General features: G+C 42.6%; 1 protein-coding gene across 2 annotated transcripts in view; it reads left to right on the top strand.

The window, feature by feature from the left end:
- LOC125446789 (sorting nexin-27-like) overlaps positions 1–19,965 on the top strand; it is a 115,895-nt gene that overhangs the window by 81,428 nt on the left and 14,502 nt on the right. The window contains exons 6-12 of one of the 2 annotated variants that reach the window (XM_048520604.2): positions 2,617–2,695; positions 6,217–6,380; positions 12,216–12,305; positions 13,600–13,749; positions 17,284–17,412; positions 18,440–18,499; positions 19,878–19,928. In XM_048520604.2, the coding sequence (XP_048376561.1) occupies positions 2,617–2,695; positions 6,217–6,380; positions 12,216–12,305; positions 13,600–13,749; positions 17,284–17,412; positions 18,440–18,499; positions 19,878–19,928 (723 nt within the window). The remainder of the gene's footprint in view (positions 1–2,616; positions 2,696–6,216; positions 6,381–12,215; positions 12,306–13,599; positions 13,750–17,283; positions 17,413–18,439; positions 18,500–19,877; positions 19,929–19,965) is intronic. The other variant, XM_048520605.2, reaches the window with a different exon arrangement.

The raw sequence follows: 19,965 nt of genomic DNA, 5'->3' as shown, positions 1-19,965 counted from the left end.
CCAACTTGCCTGTGTTTGGCAAATGGGACTAAACAATAGAAATACAGGAATTGTTATAGGTGTAGGGAACAATTGGGAAAATAAATCAGTGATCCCTGTCCACAGGGTTTGCTAGATAATCCTTTTGGCTTGTCAGGACCTCTTGCCTCTTGATTTTTTTTTTCCTCCTACAGATATTCTGACTTATTGGTTAAAAGCCACGGCGCTTAGCAATTGATGAGTAAAAGGTTTCTTCAGGCTTGAGGTCCTTATCTGCATAGAAAAAGGACAGCTCCTTCCTTTTTGGAGGTCCAATGTCCTCTGACCAAAAATTGACACTCACAAGCTATTCAACCACCTGGGATCTAATCTGTTATTGGCATAAGGCCGTTGTCATTGATTTGAAATATGGTGACCAGTTATCAATCAGCTACTTGTTGGCTAAGCCACCCTTCATCCCCCTCCTCTGCTTCCAGTTTGTCAGTAGCAAATTGCCCTAATGCTTGAACAAACAGCTGTTTAAACAGCACTTGACAATGAGCGTCAAATAACTGTTTATATGGGCAGTAATCAATTCCACAATCTGTGTGTTTAAAACAGTTCTTTTCCCATTTCAGTCAACAATCAAAAATATGGAAAAATAAAAAGGTACAGTGTTTACAATATTTAGAAGCTAAACTGTGTGCACCTATTACATAAGTAATATAGTCATAAATAAAATGATCCCGAAGTTTGGACTGTATTCCATTGAGAAGAGAAGGTTGAATGGGGATCTGTTAGAGGTATTGGAACTTGAGGGATCTGGACGGGCCAAAGCTGCTCTCGTGAAAAGACCAAGAGGATCCAGCTTTGAAGTAATTGGCAAAAGAAGTAAATGCTGTCTAATGAGAAGATGCAGTAAGTGGTATGGAACATGCAGCCTGGAAACCTGGAGGAACATTTAATTGTGGCATTCAAAAGAGAGTTAGATTCATACTTGAAAAGTATCAATATGCAGTGTTTAGGTGAGAAAGCAGGAGAGTGGTACTTTGTGAAATGCTCACTCCGAGAACAACTACAGAGACGATTGGTCAAGTAGCTGCCTCGTCTGCTGTAATAATTCTGGAAAAATTGTGGAGGTGCGCACTATGTTCGTTTAACATCTGCACAGAGAATAGGTAATTCATACTTTAGGCATGAGTTTCTCTCAAAACAGGTTTGCGGTTGGTGGCCCAGAGTGCTATGATCAGATGGAATTTGGAGTCACCACCAGAATTCTGATCCACTAACTTGGAAAGGCACTAAAGATTGGATGATGCATGTTCCTTCGAAAGTTAACCTATATGTACTTTAGCATAGATACACAGATATATTTCAAAATGATGAATGTTCTACAAGTTGGCACTTTGAACTTTGGAGGTGCAAATCCGTTTCTCTTCCAATTATGCTTAAAATGCAGCATTGCTTTCAAAAGATAATGGTTGTAATGGGAAATGATTAAGTGCTGGGAATCTTGGCTTTCTCTATCCCAAAACAAAACGTTTGATAGGATTTTTTTTTTGGTTCATTTTTGTGGTGTGATTTGTCTCTGGCAAGAATCTGTCACCTAATGCTCTGAGAAGGCTTGGCCTTCTTTCCACTTTGCATGCAGCAGAGTGGTTTAGGGCTGGGCCAGTTCAGAGGAAGTTTACAAAGCAATCACATTGATGTGAGACTGAAGTTGCATGTAGACCAGAACTGGTGGTGATGTTAGTGAACTATTTGAGTTTTTATTATGAGGTATGGAATTCACCACAACCCCAAGTCCACTTTTGTCACAGCAACACCAGTAAGATTTTTAAATGAATACAAGTTCTTAAGCTACCATGGTAGAGTTTGAACTTGCACTTAACTGTTTCAGTAACATAATCACTACACTATAATCATACAACTACACTACCTTTAAACTTGAAATCTGAACAGTGTAATCAGCCTGCAAACTGTTAGATTGAGACCAATTGAACTTTTCCAGCTCATCAATTAATTGGTGAACTTTGCTACTCTGTTACACGTTGTCAGATATTTATTGTTTAATTTGGCTGTACTCGGAATGGAATATTATCCATCCTGTTGAAGATTGCATCAGATACAGTTAGGTCAATTTGTCTGCAGCCAGTTTGGCACATTGTTGCCCCTACAACTCATTTAAAAATCTGACTCTGCATTTGTATATTTTCAGCAGTCACTCATATTTTGTTGGCCTTTGAATCTAATCCATTGACTTTACTTGACTTTGATACATCCTGAATCAATCAGTTCCTGTTTTATGCCTTTCATTTTGTTGATGTGAAATTGCTAAACATGTATTTATGTTATGACTGGATAAGCTGCAGAATTTGGAACTAGCCTTTTTTTGATGACCCAGTGAATTTCCTCTTTCTCGATAGGGAGCTTATGAAGTATGACGCAGCTATGTTGGTTATATATTTGACCAACCAATCTCATCTTGGAGAGTGACAACAATATTTCCCCAGATTAAATTTAACACTACATCCAATAAAAGAAGGTTTCAGCTTGCAGTTCTTCAATAAAGCTGATTTCTGTGTTTTGTCCTATACTGTGTCAGGTGTTTGTAGCTTTTGACCAAGCCCAGTGACACATTCTGTTCTATCCCTGCAGGCTGCACAAGAGCACTTACGAATGGATGGTATTACAGCAAGTTTCTTTACGCTCTTTGAAGTTGTGGATCACTTTTTTGGTAAGGGTGACTTGTTTTGTAATTTTTCAGAAAACAAATAATGGCACCAGAGCATATCTGAGCCTGTTCCACCCATTCAGCATAACTATGGCTGATCCTCTATCACAGTGTTGTACTGTGCTATCTCCCCATAAACCTTGACAACTTTCACTTGTAAAAATTTCTCTATTCCTTAAATATATTCAGTGTCTTGGCCTCCGCACCCTTCTGTGGGAGATAATTCCACAAGTTCACCATGTTTTGAGTGAAGAAATTTCTCATCCTAGTCTGAAATTGCCTGATGCATATCCTGGGACTGCGACCTTTCACAGGTGAATTTTCACTGCACTCTGTGTGTGTCTCTCTCTCTCTCTCTCTCTCTCTGGTAATTATATCTCTTCCTAAGTAAGGAGTCAAAACTGCACACAATAGTCCAGGTGAGATCTCGCCAAGACCCTACACAGCTGTAGTAAGCTCCTTTGCTGAAAACCTCTTGCAATTAAGTCCAGTGTGTCATTTCCCTTCCTAACTGCTTGTTGCACCTGCATGCTTGTTATCCAGTGGCCATTGTAAAGGGATGCCCAGGTGCCTTTGTACATCAACCTTCCCTACTCTGTCATGATTGAAATATACTTTAATGTTTTTCCTACTGAAGTGGACAACTTCACATTCATCCGCATTATACCACTGCATCTGCCACGTATTTGCTCACTCACTGCACTTGTCTGAATTGTCTTGAAGCCTCTTTACATCTCTTCGGTCCCAACCCCATCTAGTTTTGTGCCATTGATGAACTTGAAAATATTACATTTGATTCCCTTAACTAATTTGTTGATATACAGAGAGAGAGAGAAGATGAGGCCCGAGACTGATTGTTGTGGTACCTCAGTTATCACCGTCCATTCTTAACATTACTCCTTTATTCCTGTTCTGTTTCCCACTGCTAAGTAGTTCTGAATCCACGCCAGTATTTTTCACCAATCACATGCTTTCATAAAAACTTTCTGAAAGTCCAAATACACAACATGCACTGTTAAACTGAAAACGACCAATGTGATACCCCTATTCTAAAAGGAAGGGAGGCAAAAGGCACCTGCCCACTGAAGTAAGAGGTCAATTAACCAACATCTTTTGCTGGAAAAATATTGGAATCCATTACTAATGAAGTAACAGCAGCATGTTTGGAAATTCATAATCTACTCAAGTAGATTCATTGTGGCTTCACAAAAAGGAAATTGTCAGATGAATGAATTGGAATTTTTCAAGTGGATAGAGCGAATCACTAAATGTGTTGTATTTGGACCTCTAGGAGGCGTTCAATATTTTCTTTCTTATTGAAACATACAGAATTTATAAGGGGCTTGACAGACTAAATGCTGCAAGGATGTTCGCCCCCTGGAGAGAGTCTACAGGCAGAGGCACCCTCTCAGAATGATGGAGTGCCAATTTAAGACTGAGATAATAGATTTTTTCTTTGAGAGAGTTATGAGTCTTTGGAATTTTTTGCTGCAGAGAGCTGTGGGGGCAAAGTCCTTGTGTATTTTTTTTAAGGCTGAGAAATTCTTGTTTGGAAGGGGAATTGACGATTGCAGGGAAAAGGCAGGGAAGTGGATGTAGGGGACGTGCAGTCAACCACGATCCTGTTAAATGGTGGAGCAGGTAACAAGGCCAAATGGTCTACTCCTGTTACTATTTCTAATGGTCTGTGGTCACTGGTTCTCCTCCATCTATTCTACTAGTTATGTTCTCGAAATTAAAACATCAGTAGATTTGTCAAACACTGTTTCCCTTACATTAATCCACATGGACATTGTGTAATATCGGTCTTATTTTCTATGTTTCCTGTTATCACATCCTGCATCATTGACTGTTGTTTCTCTATGACTGCTGTTAGGCCGATTGGTTTGTAATTTACGCTTTTCTCCTTGCCTCCTTTTTATACAAGGGGTGATTACATTTGCCACAGAGTGGGATTATTCTGGAAAATACAAAATTTTGGAATTTGAAAACCATTCATTACTTCCATGGCCATTTCCATTAGTACTCCAGGATATATCAGGCCCTGGAGATTTATCAGCTTTCACTCTCATTAATTTCACCTGTAGAATTTTTTAAAAACTAAATTAATCTTCAATTCTTCTCTCCCAAAAGACACTTCCTTCCCCAGCGCTTCTGTGAAGTTATTGGAGTTGTCTTCTGTGAAGATGACACTAAAGTGGTTGTATAACTGTTCTGACATTTCTTTCTCCATTATGAATTCTTCCTTTTTGGACTGTAGGAAACCTACAATTGCTTTCTCTCTTTTTTTTCTTTTTTGCTCCCTTATAGAAGTAGTCGGTCTTGTTCTGTTTCATACAAGTTTATTCTTGTACATTTTCCCCTCGCTTATTCAACTTCTTGGTCCTCCTTTGCTAAATTCTAACCTACACCCCGTCCCCAGGTTTGCTTTTTTTTTTAGCAACTTTATACTCAAAAAGAATAGCTGTATAATAATGTCCTTAATTTCTTTAGTTAACACATTGGGCCACTTTCCTTGTGTCCTTTCGCCTGAAGGAATGTGTAACTACTACAAATACATGCATTAAGTCATTAAATATTAACCATTGTCATGCCTTTTCACTGAAGTGCCAAGCTAGCCACAGTTACCTGATCTGTCACACCTTCATAATACTATAATGATAGCTTTATAAACCCACAAAATTCTTCTTCAGGAGCATTTTGAAGAAGAACTTGTTGATGGACGGTGTACATGGTAGAATAAATGCAGCAATTTTGAAATGTCCAGATACAGTGCTTCAGCTCCCATCATTTATGGTGAGGGTTGATAGACGAACTAGACTATTCCTGCCTGTTAGTTTTGTCTCTTGGTGTCCATCATGATATAATCTAATAGAGGTTCCCCTTGTCTGTTTCAAAAAATGTTTGGATGATATCTGCATTGCTGCTTTGGGAATAATCAATTGATCTTCCATTATGTTGCTTGAAAATGAATTGATATTCATTAGTTGTCTTAATCTGCAGAAGCTCTTCCAATGATTAAAAGTTTTTGGCATGGTGTACAAATTATGTTGCCATTTAATTTAGCAATGTCATAGTCGCATTCGTCACACCTTTCTATTTGATCTTGAGACACTAGGACAGCTGCTTGTTTTGTCAAAGAACTAGATTTGAAAGGGTAGCTTAAAGGAGGTGGAGAGAATTAGGAAATTAAATTCTGACATTAGCACATGGGTGGCTGAAGAGACAGAATAAGTTGGGCAAATGTGCAAGAGATGAAAGTTAGAGAAGTGAGGAGTTTTCAGATGGCTTTAGGGTCCAGTAGCGTTCCAGATGGAGAGGGATTTGAACATCAGAATGTAGCAAGTTAAAATTTAGGCAAGTGAGGATACTCACTCATGCACTTATCCCCAACTGTAGCTAGAGATGTCTCATTGTCCACCAGTAAGGCAAGTTCCCAACCTTTTCCTGTTTTTGGGGTGAAGGTCATTGTGAGGCATCAGTTGTGTGTTATTGCCACAGAAATCAATTTGTACCTTTTGCAGAGCGGAAGCTAGTTCCCAATGAGTTTCCACACAAACTGTACATACAGAACTACACATCAGCAGCGGCTGGGACATGTCTGGTCATAAGGAAGTGGCTCTTCACTATGGCCCAAGAAGAACTTTTGAATGACAACGACCTTGCAGTAACCTACTTCTTCCACCAGGTACATAAGCAGTTCACCATGCACTGTGTAGTTTCAACAACATGGAATACAGTAAGCCATTACTGGTACTCAGTTATGTTTTTTGCATGTTTGTGACTCACCTCATTTATGTGTCCAAGTGCCTCAATATCAGAACGTTATTAAGATATATTTTTAAAAAAATTAAATTTTGAGTGCAATTGTTTAACTGGCAGTCTGAATGTTCTGAATTATTTCTGTAATTGTAATGTATTTTAACATTATTTCAGTTACTTGTGGCAAAATTCTTAGTGACTGAGACAGCACCCAGCTTACCTAATCCGCTCTTCACTGAATCAGTAGGAGTATTGCTTTAGTGAACTGCCTTTCCATCATGATTGGAAAGCATCTCCAACCTCATTAATTTATTGCTCACCCCATTCTTTCAGATCCAAAATTGAACAATAGACTTAAGATGAAGATATAGTAGGAACTGCATGCTGGAGAATCTGAGTTAACATGGTGTAGAGCTGGATGAACACAGCAGGCCGAGCAACAACAGGGGAGCAGGAAAGTTGATGTTTCGGGTCGAGACCCTTCTTCAGAAATGGTGGAGGGGAAGGGGATTCTGAAATAAATAGGGAGAGTGGGGAGGTGGATAAAAGATGGATAAAGGAGAAGATAAGTGGAGAGGAGATAGACAGGTCAGAGGCGGGGTTGGAGCCAGTGAAGATGAATGTAGGTGACGAGTTAGGGAGGGGATAGGTCGGTCCAGGGAGGATGGACAGGTCAAGGAGGTGGGATGAGGTTGGTTGGGTAGGAAATCTGGGTGGAGCTTGAGGTGGGAGGCATAGTTACAGAGGCAGGGACAAGCTGTGGTTTTGAGCTGCAGTTGGGGAGGGTAGATTTTGAAGCTTACGAAGTCCACATTGACACCCTTGGGCTGCAGGGTTCCCAAGCAAAATATGAGATGCTGTACCTACAGCTTTTGGGTGGCGTCATTGTGGCACTGCAGGAGGCCTAGGATGGACATGCTGTCCAAGGAGTGGGAGGGGGAGTTGAAATCATTCACGACGGGGAGGTGTAGTTGTTTGTTGCACACTGAGTGTAGGTGTTCTGTAGGTGGTCCCCAAGCCTTCACTTGGTTTCTCCGATGTAGAGGAGGCCACAACGGGAACAGTGGATACAGTATACCACATTAACAGATGTGCAGGTGAACATCTGTTTGATGTGGAAGGTCTTCTAAGGGCCTGGGATGGGGGTGAAGGGGGAGGTCTGGGGACATGTGTAGCACTTCCTGTGGTTGCAGGGAAAAGTGCCAGGGGTGCTGGGGTTGGGGGAGTGTGGAGCAGACAAGAGAATCACGGAGACAGTGGTCCCTCCAGAAAGCAGATAAGGGTGGAGAGGGAACAATGTCCTTGGTGGTGGGGTCAGATTGTAGATGGCGGTAATGTCAGAGGATGATGCATTGGATTCAGATGTTGGTGGGGTAGTACGTGAGGACGGGGTGGGGGGTGGGTATTCTGTTATGGTTGTTATTGAGGGTAGGGGGTGTGAGGGATGAGTTGTGGGAAATGCAGGAGACACGGTCGAGGGCATTTTCAATCGCTGTGGAGGGGAAGTTGGGGTCCTTGAAAAAAGAGGACATCTGGGCTGTCCGGGAGAGGAATGCCTCATCTCGGGAGCAGATAAGGCAGAGGCAAAGGCAGTGGGAATAGTGGATGGCTGTTTTGCAGGAAGGTTGGTGAGAGAAGGTATATTCTAGGTGGTTGTGTGAGTCGGTAGGTTTGAAATGGATATTGATTTCCAGGTGGTTGCCAGAGATGGAGACAGAGGCACCCAGGAAGGAGAGAGAGGTATCGGAGATATGGTCCAGGTGAACTTAAGGTTGGGGTGGAAGGTGCTAGCGAAGTGAATGAACTGTTTGAGCTCCTCGTGGGAGCACGAGGTAGCGCCGATACAGTCATCGATGTAATGGAGGAAGAGGTGGGGGATAGTAGCTTTGGAAGAGGGATTGTTCCATGTGTTCTGTAAAGTGGCAGGCATAGCTTGGGCCCATGCGGGTACCCATGGCTACCCCCTTTGTCTGTAGGAAGTGAGAGAAATTGAAAGAGAAGTTGTTGAGGGTGAGGACGAGTTCGGCTAAGCAGATGAGGATGTCAGCGGAGGGGGAACTGGTCAGGCCTGGAACAATCCTCCTTCCAAATGCCCTATTCCCAATTCTTTCGCCTCCGCATCTGCTCCCGAGATGAGGCAGTCCACTCCCGGACATCCCAGATGTCCTTTTTTTTTCAACGACCGCAACTTCCCCTCCACAGTCGTCAAAAATACCCTCGACCTTGTCTCCTGCATTTCCCACAACTCATCCCTCACACCCCCTCCCCGCAATAACAACCACAACAGAATCCCCCCTCGTCCTCACGTACCACCCCACCAACCTCCGAATCCAATGCATCATTCTCCGACATTTTTGCCATCTGCAATCTGACCCCATTACCAAGGACATTTTTCCCTCCTCACCTTTATCTGCTTTCTGGAGGAACCTTTCTTTCCATGACTCCCTTGTCTGCTCCACACTCCCCTCCAGCCCCATCACACCCAGCAGGAAGTGCTACACATGACCCTAGACCTCCCTCACCCCCTTTGCAGGCCCTAAGAAGACCTTCCACATCAAACAGAGGTTCACCTGCACATCTGCTAATTTGATGTAATGTATCCGTTGAACCCTTTGTGGCCTCCTCTACAGTGGGGAAACCAAGCAGAGGTTAGGGGGACTGCTTTGCAGAACACCTACGCTCAGTTTGCAACAAACAACTACACCTCCCAGTTGCAAACCATTTCAATACTCCCTCGCACTCCTTGGATGACATGTCCATCCTGGGCCTCCTGCAGTGCCACAATGATGCCACCCAAAAGCTGCAGGTACAGCATCTCATATCTTGCTTGGGAACCCTGCAGCTCAAGGGTGTCAATGTGGAGTTCGTAAGCTTCAAAATCTACCCCCCCAACTGCATCCCAAAACCAGCCAAGCTTGTCCCCGCCTCCCTAACCATTCCTCAAGCCCCACCCAGATTTCCTACCCAACCAACCTCAGCCCACCTCCTTGACCAACCTATCCCCTCCCTAACTCCTCACCTACATTCACCTTCACTGGCTCCAACCCTGCCTCTTTGACCTGTCCATCTCCTGTCCATCTATCTTCTCCTTTATCCATCTTCTATTCGCCTTCCCCCCCCCCCCCCCCCCACCCCTCCCTATTTATTTCAGAATCCCTTTCCCCTCCCCCATTTCTGAAACATCACCCGAAACATCAACTTTCCTGCTCTGATGCTGTTTGGCCTGCTGCGTTCATCCAGCTGTGTACTTAAGATGAAGACTCCTTCCCATAAATTTGGTATCTTCTCCGTGGTGTACACTGGTGGTTGTGTGTCTGTTTGTGTGTCTGTTTGTGTGCGTACATGTATCATGGTCACGTGTATTAATCAACTGTGAACAAGTACAAAGTTGGTGTTTTCAATAATGTTTGGTTCATCTTCCTCAGTACTGCAGTCTGTTAACTGGGACATGCTGCCAGAAGTTAAATGGTCCCATTTGTCATTTTGTGCTAATCAGCAATAAAAACATGAAGCACTGTAAATATGCAGGTCAGTCAAACTAAGAGATTGAGAAGAGTTTCTTTGTCAGAAATCAGCAGAACAAACCTAATCCTGCCCTCTTCAGTATCCATCTGGCCTTGAAGCAGGAACGTGTTCGCTAACTGCGACACCAGCAGACTTCCTTAAAATGACCAGACTTCTTGTTGCACTGGTCAAAATTAAAATACTAAGATGTGGTAAAGAATTGAAACCAGGAAGTTCTGGATGTGAGTTTGCTCGCTGAACTGGAAGGTTCGTTCTCAGACATTTCGTCACCATTCTAGGTAACATCATCAGTGAGCCTCCGACGAAGCCAGGAATAGTTTCACGACATTAATCACGTTCTAAAAATGTTGGGCAAAATCTGTGAAAATAACTGAACTTGAAAGATTTTGGAATGGGATTACTATATAGTAAGTTAGTCATGATGCTTAATGTAATGGTGTGTTAAAGTTTGATTTGTGGCACTGGCAAGGCAGCATTTATTGAGCTTTTGCCCTTGAAGGTTGAGTCCAGCCTTTAGTGGGACTGGAGTTACTTGGAGGACATACTGGGTAAGACTAGCAAATTCTCTTCCCTGAAGGCCTGTTGTGACTTAATCGGTTTTCTACTGCTAGTTGCAAATTATCACATTTATGGAATTTAATTTCAACTTGCTGTGGTTGGATTTGAGCTCATAACCTCAGCAGCACCTGATCTTGTTGCAGTACCATATCAGGGTAGGGTGACTTTTCCTTTAATATGATTCTGATACAACAGTAATTGAACAGGAATCTGCAGCAAGCTCCTCCAGAACACCTCAAAATGAGCCAGACACAGCTCTTCAAAATATGGCATCCTTTACAACCACATGAAGGTATTTGGGGTCCAGTTTAATTGCTCATCTGAAAGACAGCACCTCCAAGAGTGTGGCATTCCTTCACTGCTAGATTGGTGAGGCAGTCTAGATATTGAGTTAGATTCCTGGAGTTGAACTTGAACCTATTCCTTCTAATGTATATGTTTCTGTGTGATACTAATTCCTGACCTTGATGCTGCAGTGAGATACTTTGGAGCTTAGTCCCTTTCCAGCTGTGCTATTTCCTCAAAAAAGAATTCCCAGACTTGTGGCAAGTTTCCCAAATGGCAAGCATCCAGCAACAGCATCTTCAATAACTACTTGTATAATGTCTTCAATGTTGTAAAATGTCTCAAGGTTTTTCACAGGAGCATTATCAAAAATATTCAATACTTTGCCAGTTGCTATGATGCAAAAAAGCATAGGCAAAGATAGAGATTTTAAGGAATTAAAGGAGGACAAAGAAACAGGGGGATTTCAGAGTTTAGCACAGGGGTTTGGAACCTGTAAATCTTCAACACCCCAATTAACTCTCCGTTGTTCCCAGTTGGAAAAGTAATATGAAAAATATTAAGTTTCTTATTGTGTAGATGAAAGACTAACCATTATGCTGAATTTTATAGGTTAAACTGATTATTTCAATGAATAACACCATCATGGTCTGTATCTGTTCGGGTAGTACAGCTAAGCCATGGTTACAGGTCACCAGAAATTGCTGAAGAAACCGAGCAGATCTGGCAGCACCTGTGGAGAAGACAGTTAAGGTTTTGAGTCACTGAACCTTCAGATGGTTATAGGATCTGGTCTTGTGGTTGTGGTCACTGTTGTTTTGATTATGTCTGAGACAACAAATTATTCAGAATGTGCTTTTTGATGCTTTTATTATGTCAAGAATGAATACCTGAAGTGTGTGTGTGTGTGTGTGTTTTGCGGGGAAGAAAATGAATGATTCAGAATTCTATCTATTGTGGTTTTGGTTTCTCTGCCGTCATAAATTTTATACATAAATCTTAAAAAGTAATGTACATTCAGTTTCACCAGAGACAGTTGGCCATTTGTCAGATGTTTGGTTTAGCAATGTAGAGTTCTCAAGCTGTGACTCCCAGCAGTTTTTATTTGAGGCAAATCCATTTTTAAAAAGAAGTTTCTCAAGTAACAAGAGCTCTGACCCTGGTATAGAATCTTGGCAGCTAAAGGCTCAACACACCAATGGTGGAAACAGGTAAATATCATCAGGACTGCTGAAGAGACTAGAATTGAAGGTGCACGGATCTGAATTGTAGGCATGTCCTTACCCCACAGTAGTGTAGAGTCTTGTGAAATGCTATTTTACTTTATTTGTTAATAATAATTGCAGCTCAAGGGTGTCACTGCCACAAGTTAGCAGCTGTGTTGTAATTGCAGGCTGTGGAGGACGTAAAGAAAGGACGGATTCGAGTTGGTGATAAGTCATACCAGCTTCAGAAACTGTCGGAGCAGCACAAAAAAGTCATGGTAGGATCTTACCAGTTTATTTAATGTTTGCATGTCCACAGAACAGGAAAGTTTATCATTGGAACTTACAGTTTAGGATTGGGCGGACGACGCTAGTTACCAGAAATGCCGGGTAGGCAGTGGACTTGATTCTTCTAGTCTTCACGTTCTGCTTCCGCTTACAAAAGGCTAAGAATTAAATCAGTTCTTTCAATGATAGTCACTTGTGAATTGTTATATTACTTTCAAGGGGCAGTAATATCCAGTGACAATGGACATCGCTCAGTTGTAGAGTTAGAGGAAGGTGACTGAAGCTGTGATCGAAGTGCTGGGTGTTGAAAAGGTGAAGTGGTTGCATTTCTTTAATGCTTTTCACTTCCGACAGACATCATAAAATACTTTACAGACAATGCAGTACTTTAAGTCTGCCCCTGTTATCATGTAGGAGTTACAAATTCCCATTGTGCACAGGAATGGGTCAGCCTCAGACTGACCATTGTGCTGTTACCTACTGAGTTACCGGGAGGTTTTGCACAGTCTGCTTGCAACTCTGCAAATTTACCAGCTGAGTACAGCAAGGCTCTTGAATCCACAGCACACGCTCAGGGGAACCAGCTAGTGTGCTTCTCATCCAGTGAGAAGGTTGGACAGTCCATATTGGTACTTGGCAATGAAACAAATGACCTGATGATCTGATTGTTGTCTTGGTTTGGGGGTGGCATGGAGTAACACAATGGAGAGTTTCAGGGAAAACCTTACGGGGCATGAAGCTGAGATTGAAGGTGGAACTGAGAGAGGGTTCAGAAAATGACTGAGCCAGGAAGGAATGTGTCAATAAAGGAACTCTTCAATGAGGGAACTCATGAAAGAGATGTGAATACCATGTACTGATAAATGTGGAACTAGTGGGAGTTGGCAGAGATGGATAGATGAGGCAGCGAGTAGAGAATCAAGAACCAGCAATGCTGCATTTTTATGGTTCCTTTCACATCGTAAGGATGTCTGAAAACATTTGTAAGCCAGTGTTGCTGAAAAAGATTATTCCAGTATTATGACTGTGCTGTCGTGGGAGCTGGCTGTGCACCCATTTGCTAATGTGGTTCTTGCGCTAAAGCAGTGTCTGCGCTTCGCATTGGAATGATTTTAAGGTTCTGAGAGGTACTATTTAAATGCAAGTCTGTCTTGACAGATGTGTGGAATTTAAGTGTCAGTTCTGGTGATGTGTCAGACTAAATGATATTGGGTAGGTGGGGGAGTGGGATTTGCTGGCAGGCCATTTAATAGTCTGATGCTAAATAACTGTCTATTATTGCAGTACCTGAACATGATTCGGACTTGTGAAGGCTACAATCAGATAGTTTTTCCACACTGCCGATGTGACTCTCGAAGGAAGGGCCACGTGATGGCAGCAATTAGCATTCAGCACTTTAAACTGCATGCCTGCACAGAGGATGGACAGCTGGAGGTATGTGCGATCAGATGGTATGCTGATGGGACTTGTCTTAATGTACTGTCCTGCTGTTCCCTGTCATAGCGTAAATCATCTTAGTGAGTGGGATTCAGATCCCATGCAGATTTGTACAATGTTGCAGCAAAAGAGGCAACTGTACGGCCCATGGTGCCTATATCTGCTCTTTGAGAGTTATCCATGTAGCCCCACTCCCATGTTCATAACCCAGGAAATTCAGTCATTTTAAAATATTTATTCTGTTCCCTTACGAAAGTCATAATTGATACTTTAACTACCCTTACAGGCAATGCATTCAGTTTACCATAACTCGTGGAAATCATGGAACTTTAAACTTGTGCGTTTGCCTGTTGACCATGCTGACAGTGGAAGCAATTCTTCTGTTATTTTATTCTATCATGGAATGTGAGCATCACATCAATATGATTCTTCCTGAATTGCCCATATTTAGTGTAGGTAGACCTACACTGCTGTTGAAAGCACGCTCCAGGATTTTGCCACAGCAACAGTGAAGGAACAGGTGTATGGTAACAAGTCAGGATAGTATATGGCTTGAAGGAGAACGTGCAGGTCATGCTATATTCCTTTCTACCTTCTGTTGTCCTCCTTGCTGCTAGAGGTCCATGGGTTTTTGGAAAGTGTTGTCAAAGGAGTCTTGGTGAGTTGCGGCAGAGTATCTCGTAGTAGAGGAGTGGGTGCTGATCAAATGGGCTGCTTTATCCTGGATGGTATTGAACTTCTTGAGTATTGTTAGAGCTGCGCTCATCCAGGCAAGTGGCAAACGATCAAATGTTTGACTTGTACATTGTTAGATAGTGGGCAGGCTTTGGGGAGGTGAGAGGTGATTTATTCACTGCAGAGTTCCTAGCCCCTGACCTGCACTTCTGGCTAGCTCAGTTCATTTTCAGATCAGCAATAAGTAGATAATGATAACAATGTTGACTGCTATTTTGAACACTTACTAAAACTTGATTTGTTTTACTTGGCCTTGCACATAGCTGTCACAAGGTGGTGAGAGACAGCCTGAGCTATTCTGTGGGGAGAGCAGTGTTAGTCTGTCTCCCAACAGCTCCAAGTAAGCTGTTGAAGCAAATCTTTTCACGTCTCCCTGACTCCTGTGCAGAGTAGTAGTTGGTTATACAGCTACAATGTGTTGTAAAGATGGACTATTTGTGCAGAATGTAACCTCTGAGGCTTACCTGTCTCTTTCTGTCTCCTTGCCCCACCTCAGTTTGCCCTGCTTCTGAAGGTGTTAACTACTTGTTCAGTCTGTAGTGTTTCAGGGCCTGGTCCTGAGGCCATTGCTCCTGTAAGAGTTAAGTCATGGGGTCCTACACCCCATTTCAACCCGATTTCCCCACTTTTGTTCTATCTCTCTTGGTACGTATCCCCTTCAAAAAGTGTCTTGATTTGGCTTGAAAGCTTTGATTTATGCCAGCATCCACAGGGGATCGAGTTCTAATTTGTGTGGAAGAATATGCTCCTATATAGTTGGCCACTGAGAGGTACACATCAATAAACATAGAACATTACAGCACAGTACAGGCCCTTTGGCCCTCGATGTTGTGCCGACCTGTCATACCGATCTCAAGCCCATCTAACCTACACTATTCCATGTACGTCCATATGCTTATCTAATGACGACTTAAATATACCTAAAGTTGGAAAATCTACTACCGTTGCAGGCAAAGCGTTCCATTCCCTTACTACTGTCTGAGTAAAGAAACTACCTCTGACATCTGTCCTATATCTTTCACCCCTCAATTTAAAGCTATGCCCCCTCGTGCTCGCCGTCACCATCCTAGGAAAAAGGCTCTCCCTATCCACTCTATCGAACCCTCTGATTATTTTATATGTTGCAATTAAGTCACCTCTCAACCACCTTCTCTCTAATGAAAACAGCCTCAAGTCCCTCAGCCTTTCCTCGTAAGACCTTCCCTCCATACCAGGCAACATCCTAGTAAATCTCCCCTGCACCCTTTCCAAAGCTTCCACATCCTCCTTATAATGCGGTGACCAGAACTGTACGTAGTACTCCAAGTGCGGCCGCACCAGAGTTTTGTACAGCTTCACCATAACCTCTTGGTTCCGGAACTCAATCCCTCTATGAATAAAAGCTAAAACACTGTATGCCTTCTTATCAGCCCTGTCAACCTGGGTGGCAACGTTCAAGGATCTGTGTACATGGACACCCAGATCTCTCTGCTCATCTACACTACTAAGAATCTTACCATTAGCCCTGTACTTTGCCTTCTGGTTACTCCTACCAAAGTGCATCACCTCACACTTGTCTGCATTAAACTCCATTTGCCACCTCTCAGCCCAGCTCTGCAGCTTATCTATGTCTGTCTGCAACCTACAGCATCCTTTGTCACTATCCACAACTCCACCGACCTTAGTGTCATCTGCAAATTTACTAACCCATCCTTCTACGCCCTCATCCAGGTCGTTTATAAAAATGACAAACAACAGTGGATCCAACACCGACCCTTGCGGTACACCACTAGTAACTGGTCTCCAGGATGAACATTTCCCATCAACTCCCACCCTCTGTTTTCTTTCAGCAAGCCAATTTCCAATCCAAACTGCTATATCTCCCACAATTCCATTCCTCTGCATTTTGTACAATAGCCTACTGTGGGGAACCTTATCGAACGCCTTGCTGAAATCCAGATACACCACATCAACCGGTTTACTCTCATCTACCTGTTTGGTCACCTTCTCAAAGAACTCAATAAGGTTTGTGAGGCACGACGTTCCCTTCACAAAACCGTGCTGACTATCCCTAATCAATTTATTCTTTTCTAGATGATTATAAATCCTATCCGTTATAACCTTTTCCAACACTTTACCAACAACTGAGGTAAGGCTCACTGGTCTATAATTACCAGGGTTGTCTCTACTCCCCTTCTTGAACAGGGGAACCACATTTGCTATCCTCCAGTCATCTGGCACTATTCCTGTAGAAAATGACGAGTTAAAGATCAATGCCAATGGCTGAGCAATCTCCTCCCTGGCTTCCCAGAGGATCCGAGGATAAATCCCAATCCGGCCCAGGGGACTTATCTATCTTCACCCTCTGTAGGAAATAGTTTGGTGCAAATTACTCATGCGATCTCCTTTCTTCCAATGCAGTTGAGGTCAAATTAGGAGCGTAAAGGCGTGAGAGATTAAACTTTCTCTCTGATGCTACAAACTGTGTTTTGATTTCTGTTAATTATAATCCCACAGATTTCCATTTGCCCAAACTACCAGGAATTAATCCAGTCTCAACTGTCTTAAATTGGACAGCACCACACCATCCACCCAGCCCTAAAGTCTGTGCAAGTGTTTCTCTCCTCTGGGATGACCACCATTCTGAGGCCACTCTTTGTTATTCACTTCCTTCAAGTAATTTTCTCATTTAATTATTTTAAATGATATGTATTTGCATCAGAAAAAGGAGGTTTAAATTCTTCCTGTACAGAATCAGTTAGTCCTTTCTTTGTGGAAAAAATACTGAGGGTTTGTCTATCATTTTTTTAAAAAAAGAACCAGGTAATCATGTTTGAATGGGATGAGATGCACCAGTGGGACACAGATGAAGAGGGAATGGCATTCTGCTTTGAGTATATCCGTGGTGAAAAGAAACCTCGCTGGGTGAAAATCTTCACTCCTTATGTGAGTAACTCTGTCTTGCATTTCTAGGCTGACTTGGTGCTCCCTGCTTTTGGGACAGGCAGAATTATTGCCACTTGCAACTGAAAACTGTTTCTTCATTGGGTGGTTCAACTGGAATCTGCTGTGGTCAGAGAGCCTCCTGAGTTGGAAGGGAAGAGTTCAACCGCAATTCAGAAACTTGATCAAGACTGGTCTGACTCTTTAGTAATATCTGTTGGAATGCTTCAGTAAAAGGTGCTGCCTTTTGGGCAAGAAATCAAGCCTGTATGCCCCCTCAGGAATATGTAAAAGGCCAAGTCTGAAGACAAGCAGGGAGTTCTCCCCAGAGTCCTAGCCAGTGTTTATTCCTAACTGATACTACCCAAAAAAAAATAAAATTACCAGGTTTTTATCACCATGTTGCATTAGCTGTAAACCCCATGGGGAGGTACTGAGTTTGAGATGCATCCTTTAGAAATGGAGGTTTGTTCCTTAGATTTGCGCAACAGTGGAAACAACCATTGTACTTTTTTGAGAATTGTCCAATAAGTTTTGGTCCTCTGCATGCACTTTAGAGCCCTTCCCAGTTTCTCCTTTTCAATTGTAAATCCAATTCCTTTAGTTTTGGAATCAGAGTTGCCATTGAAAAGTATCATCTTCTGTCTGACTTGAAGGAATGTGCAGCACGTCACTAAGGTATGGGCTGAAGCTGTGCTGTTGCATTGCTCAGAAAGGTAAGGAAACCAGGAATGAATTCTTGTGTGCGGTCCCAGTGCTGAACAGTTGGGCAGTGAGATGTTTTAGTCATCTATGCTATTGTCTGTCACGTACCTCAGGCAAAATATAGCAGGATGTTCCAGGCCTGGCCTAGGGTGTGGTAACCTGACCCACTGTATCTCTTCCCCTCACTGTTCAAGGAAAGTAGGGGTGGAATTGCCTCTTTTAAATACATAAACAGAAACTGCACTTCTGCAAGCTGTTTCGTGGCTGGTTGAGTGCTTTGGCGTGTTCTGTTTCAGTGATACTTTTTTTTTGTTTCCAATTGCAGTTTAACTACATGCACGAGTGTTTTGAGCGTGTTCTGTGTGAGCTGAGATGGAGGAAAGAGGTAAGCTATGTCTGGTACTTGTTCATTTAAGCAGACTCTGAGATTGATTTTTCCTTCACCCCAAGATTTGCCTGATCATGTAATAAGAGTAAATGGCATAAGCTTTGTTTCCATCAAGAGCTGAGATCTTTATCTCCAGTCAGTATGTCAGAAATATCCTTTGTTTTGACAGCAACTCTGATATCCCGATATCCCTTATCCACATGGGGAGGTGGTTGTGTAGTGGTAATGTCACTGGTCAAGATAATCCAGCAGCTCAGATCAGTATGGGTTCATATCCCACCATAGCAGCTGTTAAGTTCAGTTTTTAAAAAAATTGCAGTTGAAAGCTAGTGTTAACTAGATGTCATCAAACTACCATCTGTACACTAACATCTGGGACTCCAGACCCAAAGCAATGTGCTTGACTTTTCACTGCACTTGGAAATTGCCTAGAGAACCAGTAAGCTCACGGGCATTTGGGGTATGGCAGTAATGCTGGCCTTGCCAGCAACTCCCACATCTGTGATAGAATGAAGAAAACAAAATGAAATTGCTTCTCCCCCTGTTGAGTCACACCTTGGTCATGGAGCTTTTACCAAGTACTATCTTAGCTTGCAACTTAAGCTATTCAGCACCAGGAAAGAAAATGCCAGATTTATTTTCTGATCCTGACTCGAGTTACAACATGATCAAGGGCCGTTTAAAATATACTTGCAAACTCCTCAAGAGAGCCCTCTATCTTTTTTTAAATGTAATGCATTCATCAATTAGTCTGTCTGTTCCTGCTTTCCATATATTCCCCCCTTGCCCTAACCTCTAGCTTCGTCCTCGCTCTCAATCTCTCTCTTTGTCTTCCCATACCCTACGCCCCCAACAAAAAAAATTCCTGTACTTTGCTGCCACCAACTTTGACTGGCAACTCTTCCCTCTGCTCACAAGCCTTCCCCTGCATTTGTATGTTCTGTTTGTCTCTGCCTCCCCACATTGTAGGACACTGCTGTAGTTCAGAAGGTGGCCCATTGTGACTCTACTTCTTCTTTTGAAGAGCAAATTGGTCACTCTCGCTACTCTACCCTTTTTTCCTCCTTCAGTTTGTTCTCTATGAAATGTACACATCTCCCAACGTAAAGTCCATGAACACATGAACTACACTGAACACACTCAATGAGGAGGTTACTATCAAAGAATAGTTAAGTAAGATATGCTCCCACTCATCTGTTTCCTTGTCTAAGGGCTGTTAATTTCCTCATCACTGACATTAAACTGACTTGCCTCTAAATGCCAGATTTATCATCCTTGACAGTTTTTTGAATCATGAGTCTTTTAATTTCTGTCTTCCCACACCTTCCATCTGCCATTGCCATCCTGTCACACTCACTTTTTCTGCCTCTCACAGATGGAAGAAGTTGGCAATGATGAAGACAATAGGAATAGCACCAACCACATGGTATGGACATGGGGAATGGAGGAGTGCATGCAAATAC

This window comes from Stegostoma tigrinum, chromosome 36 (genome assembly GCF_030684315.1).
Source record: "Stegostoma tigrinum isolate sSteTig4 chromosome 36, sSteTig4.hap1, whole genome shotgun sequence".
Lineage (NCBI taxonomy): Eukaryota > Metazoa > Chordata > Chondrichthyes > Orectolobiformes > Stegostomatidae > Stegostoma > Stegostoma tigrinum.
This window is presented reverse-complemented; position numbering and strand designations above follow the sequence as displayed.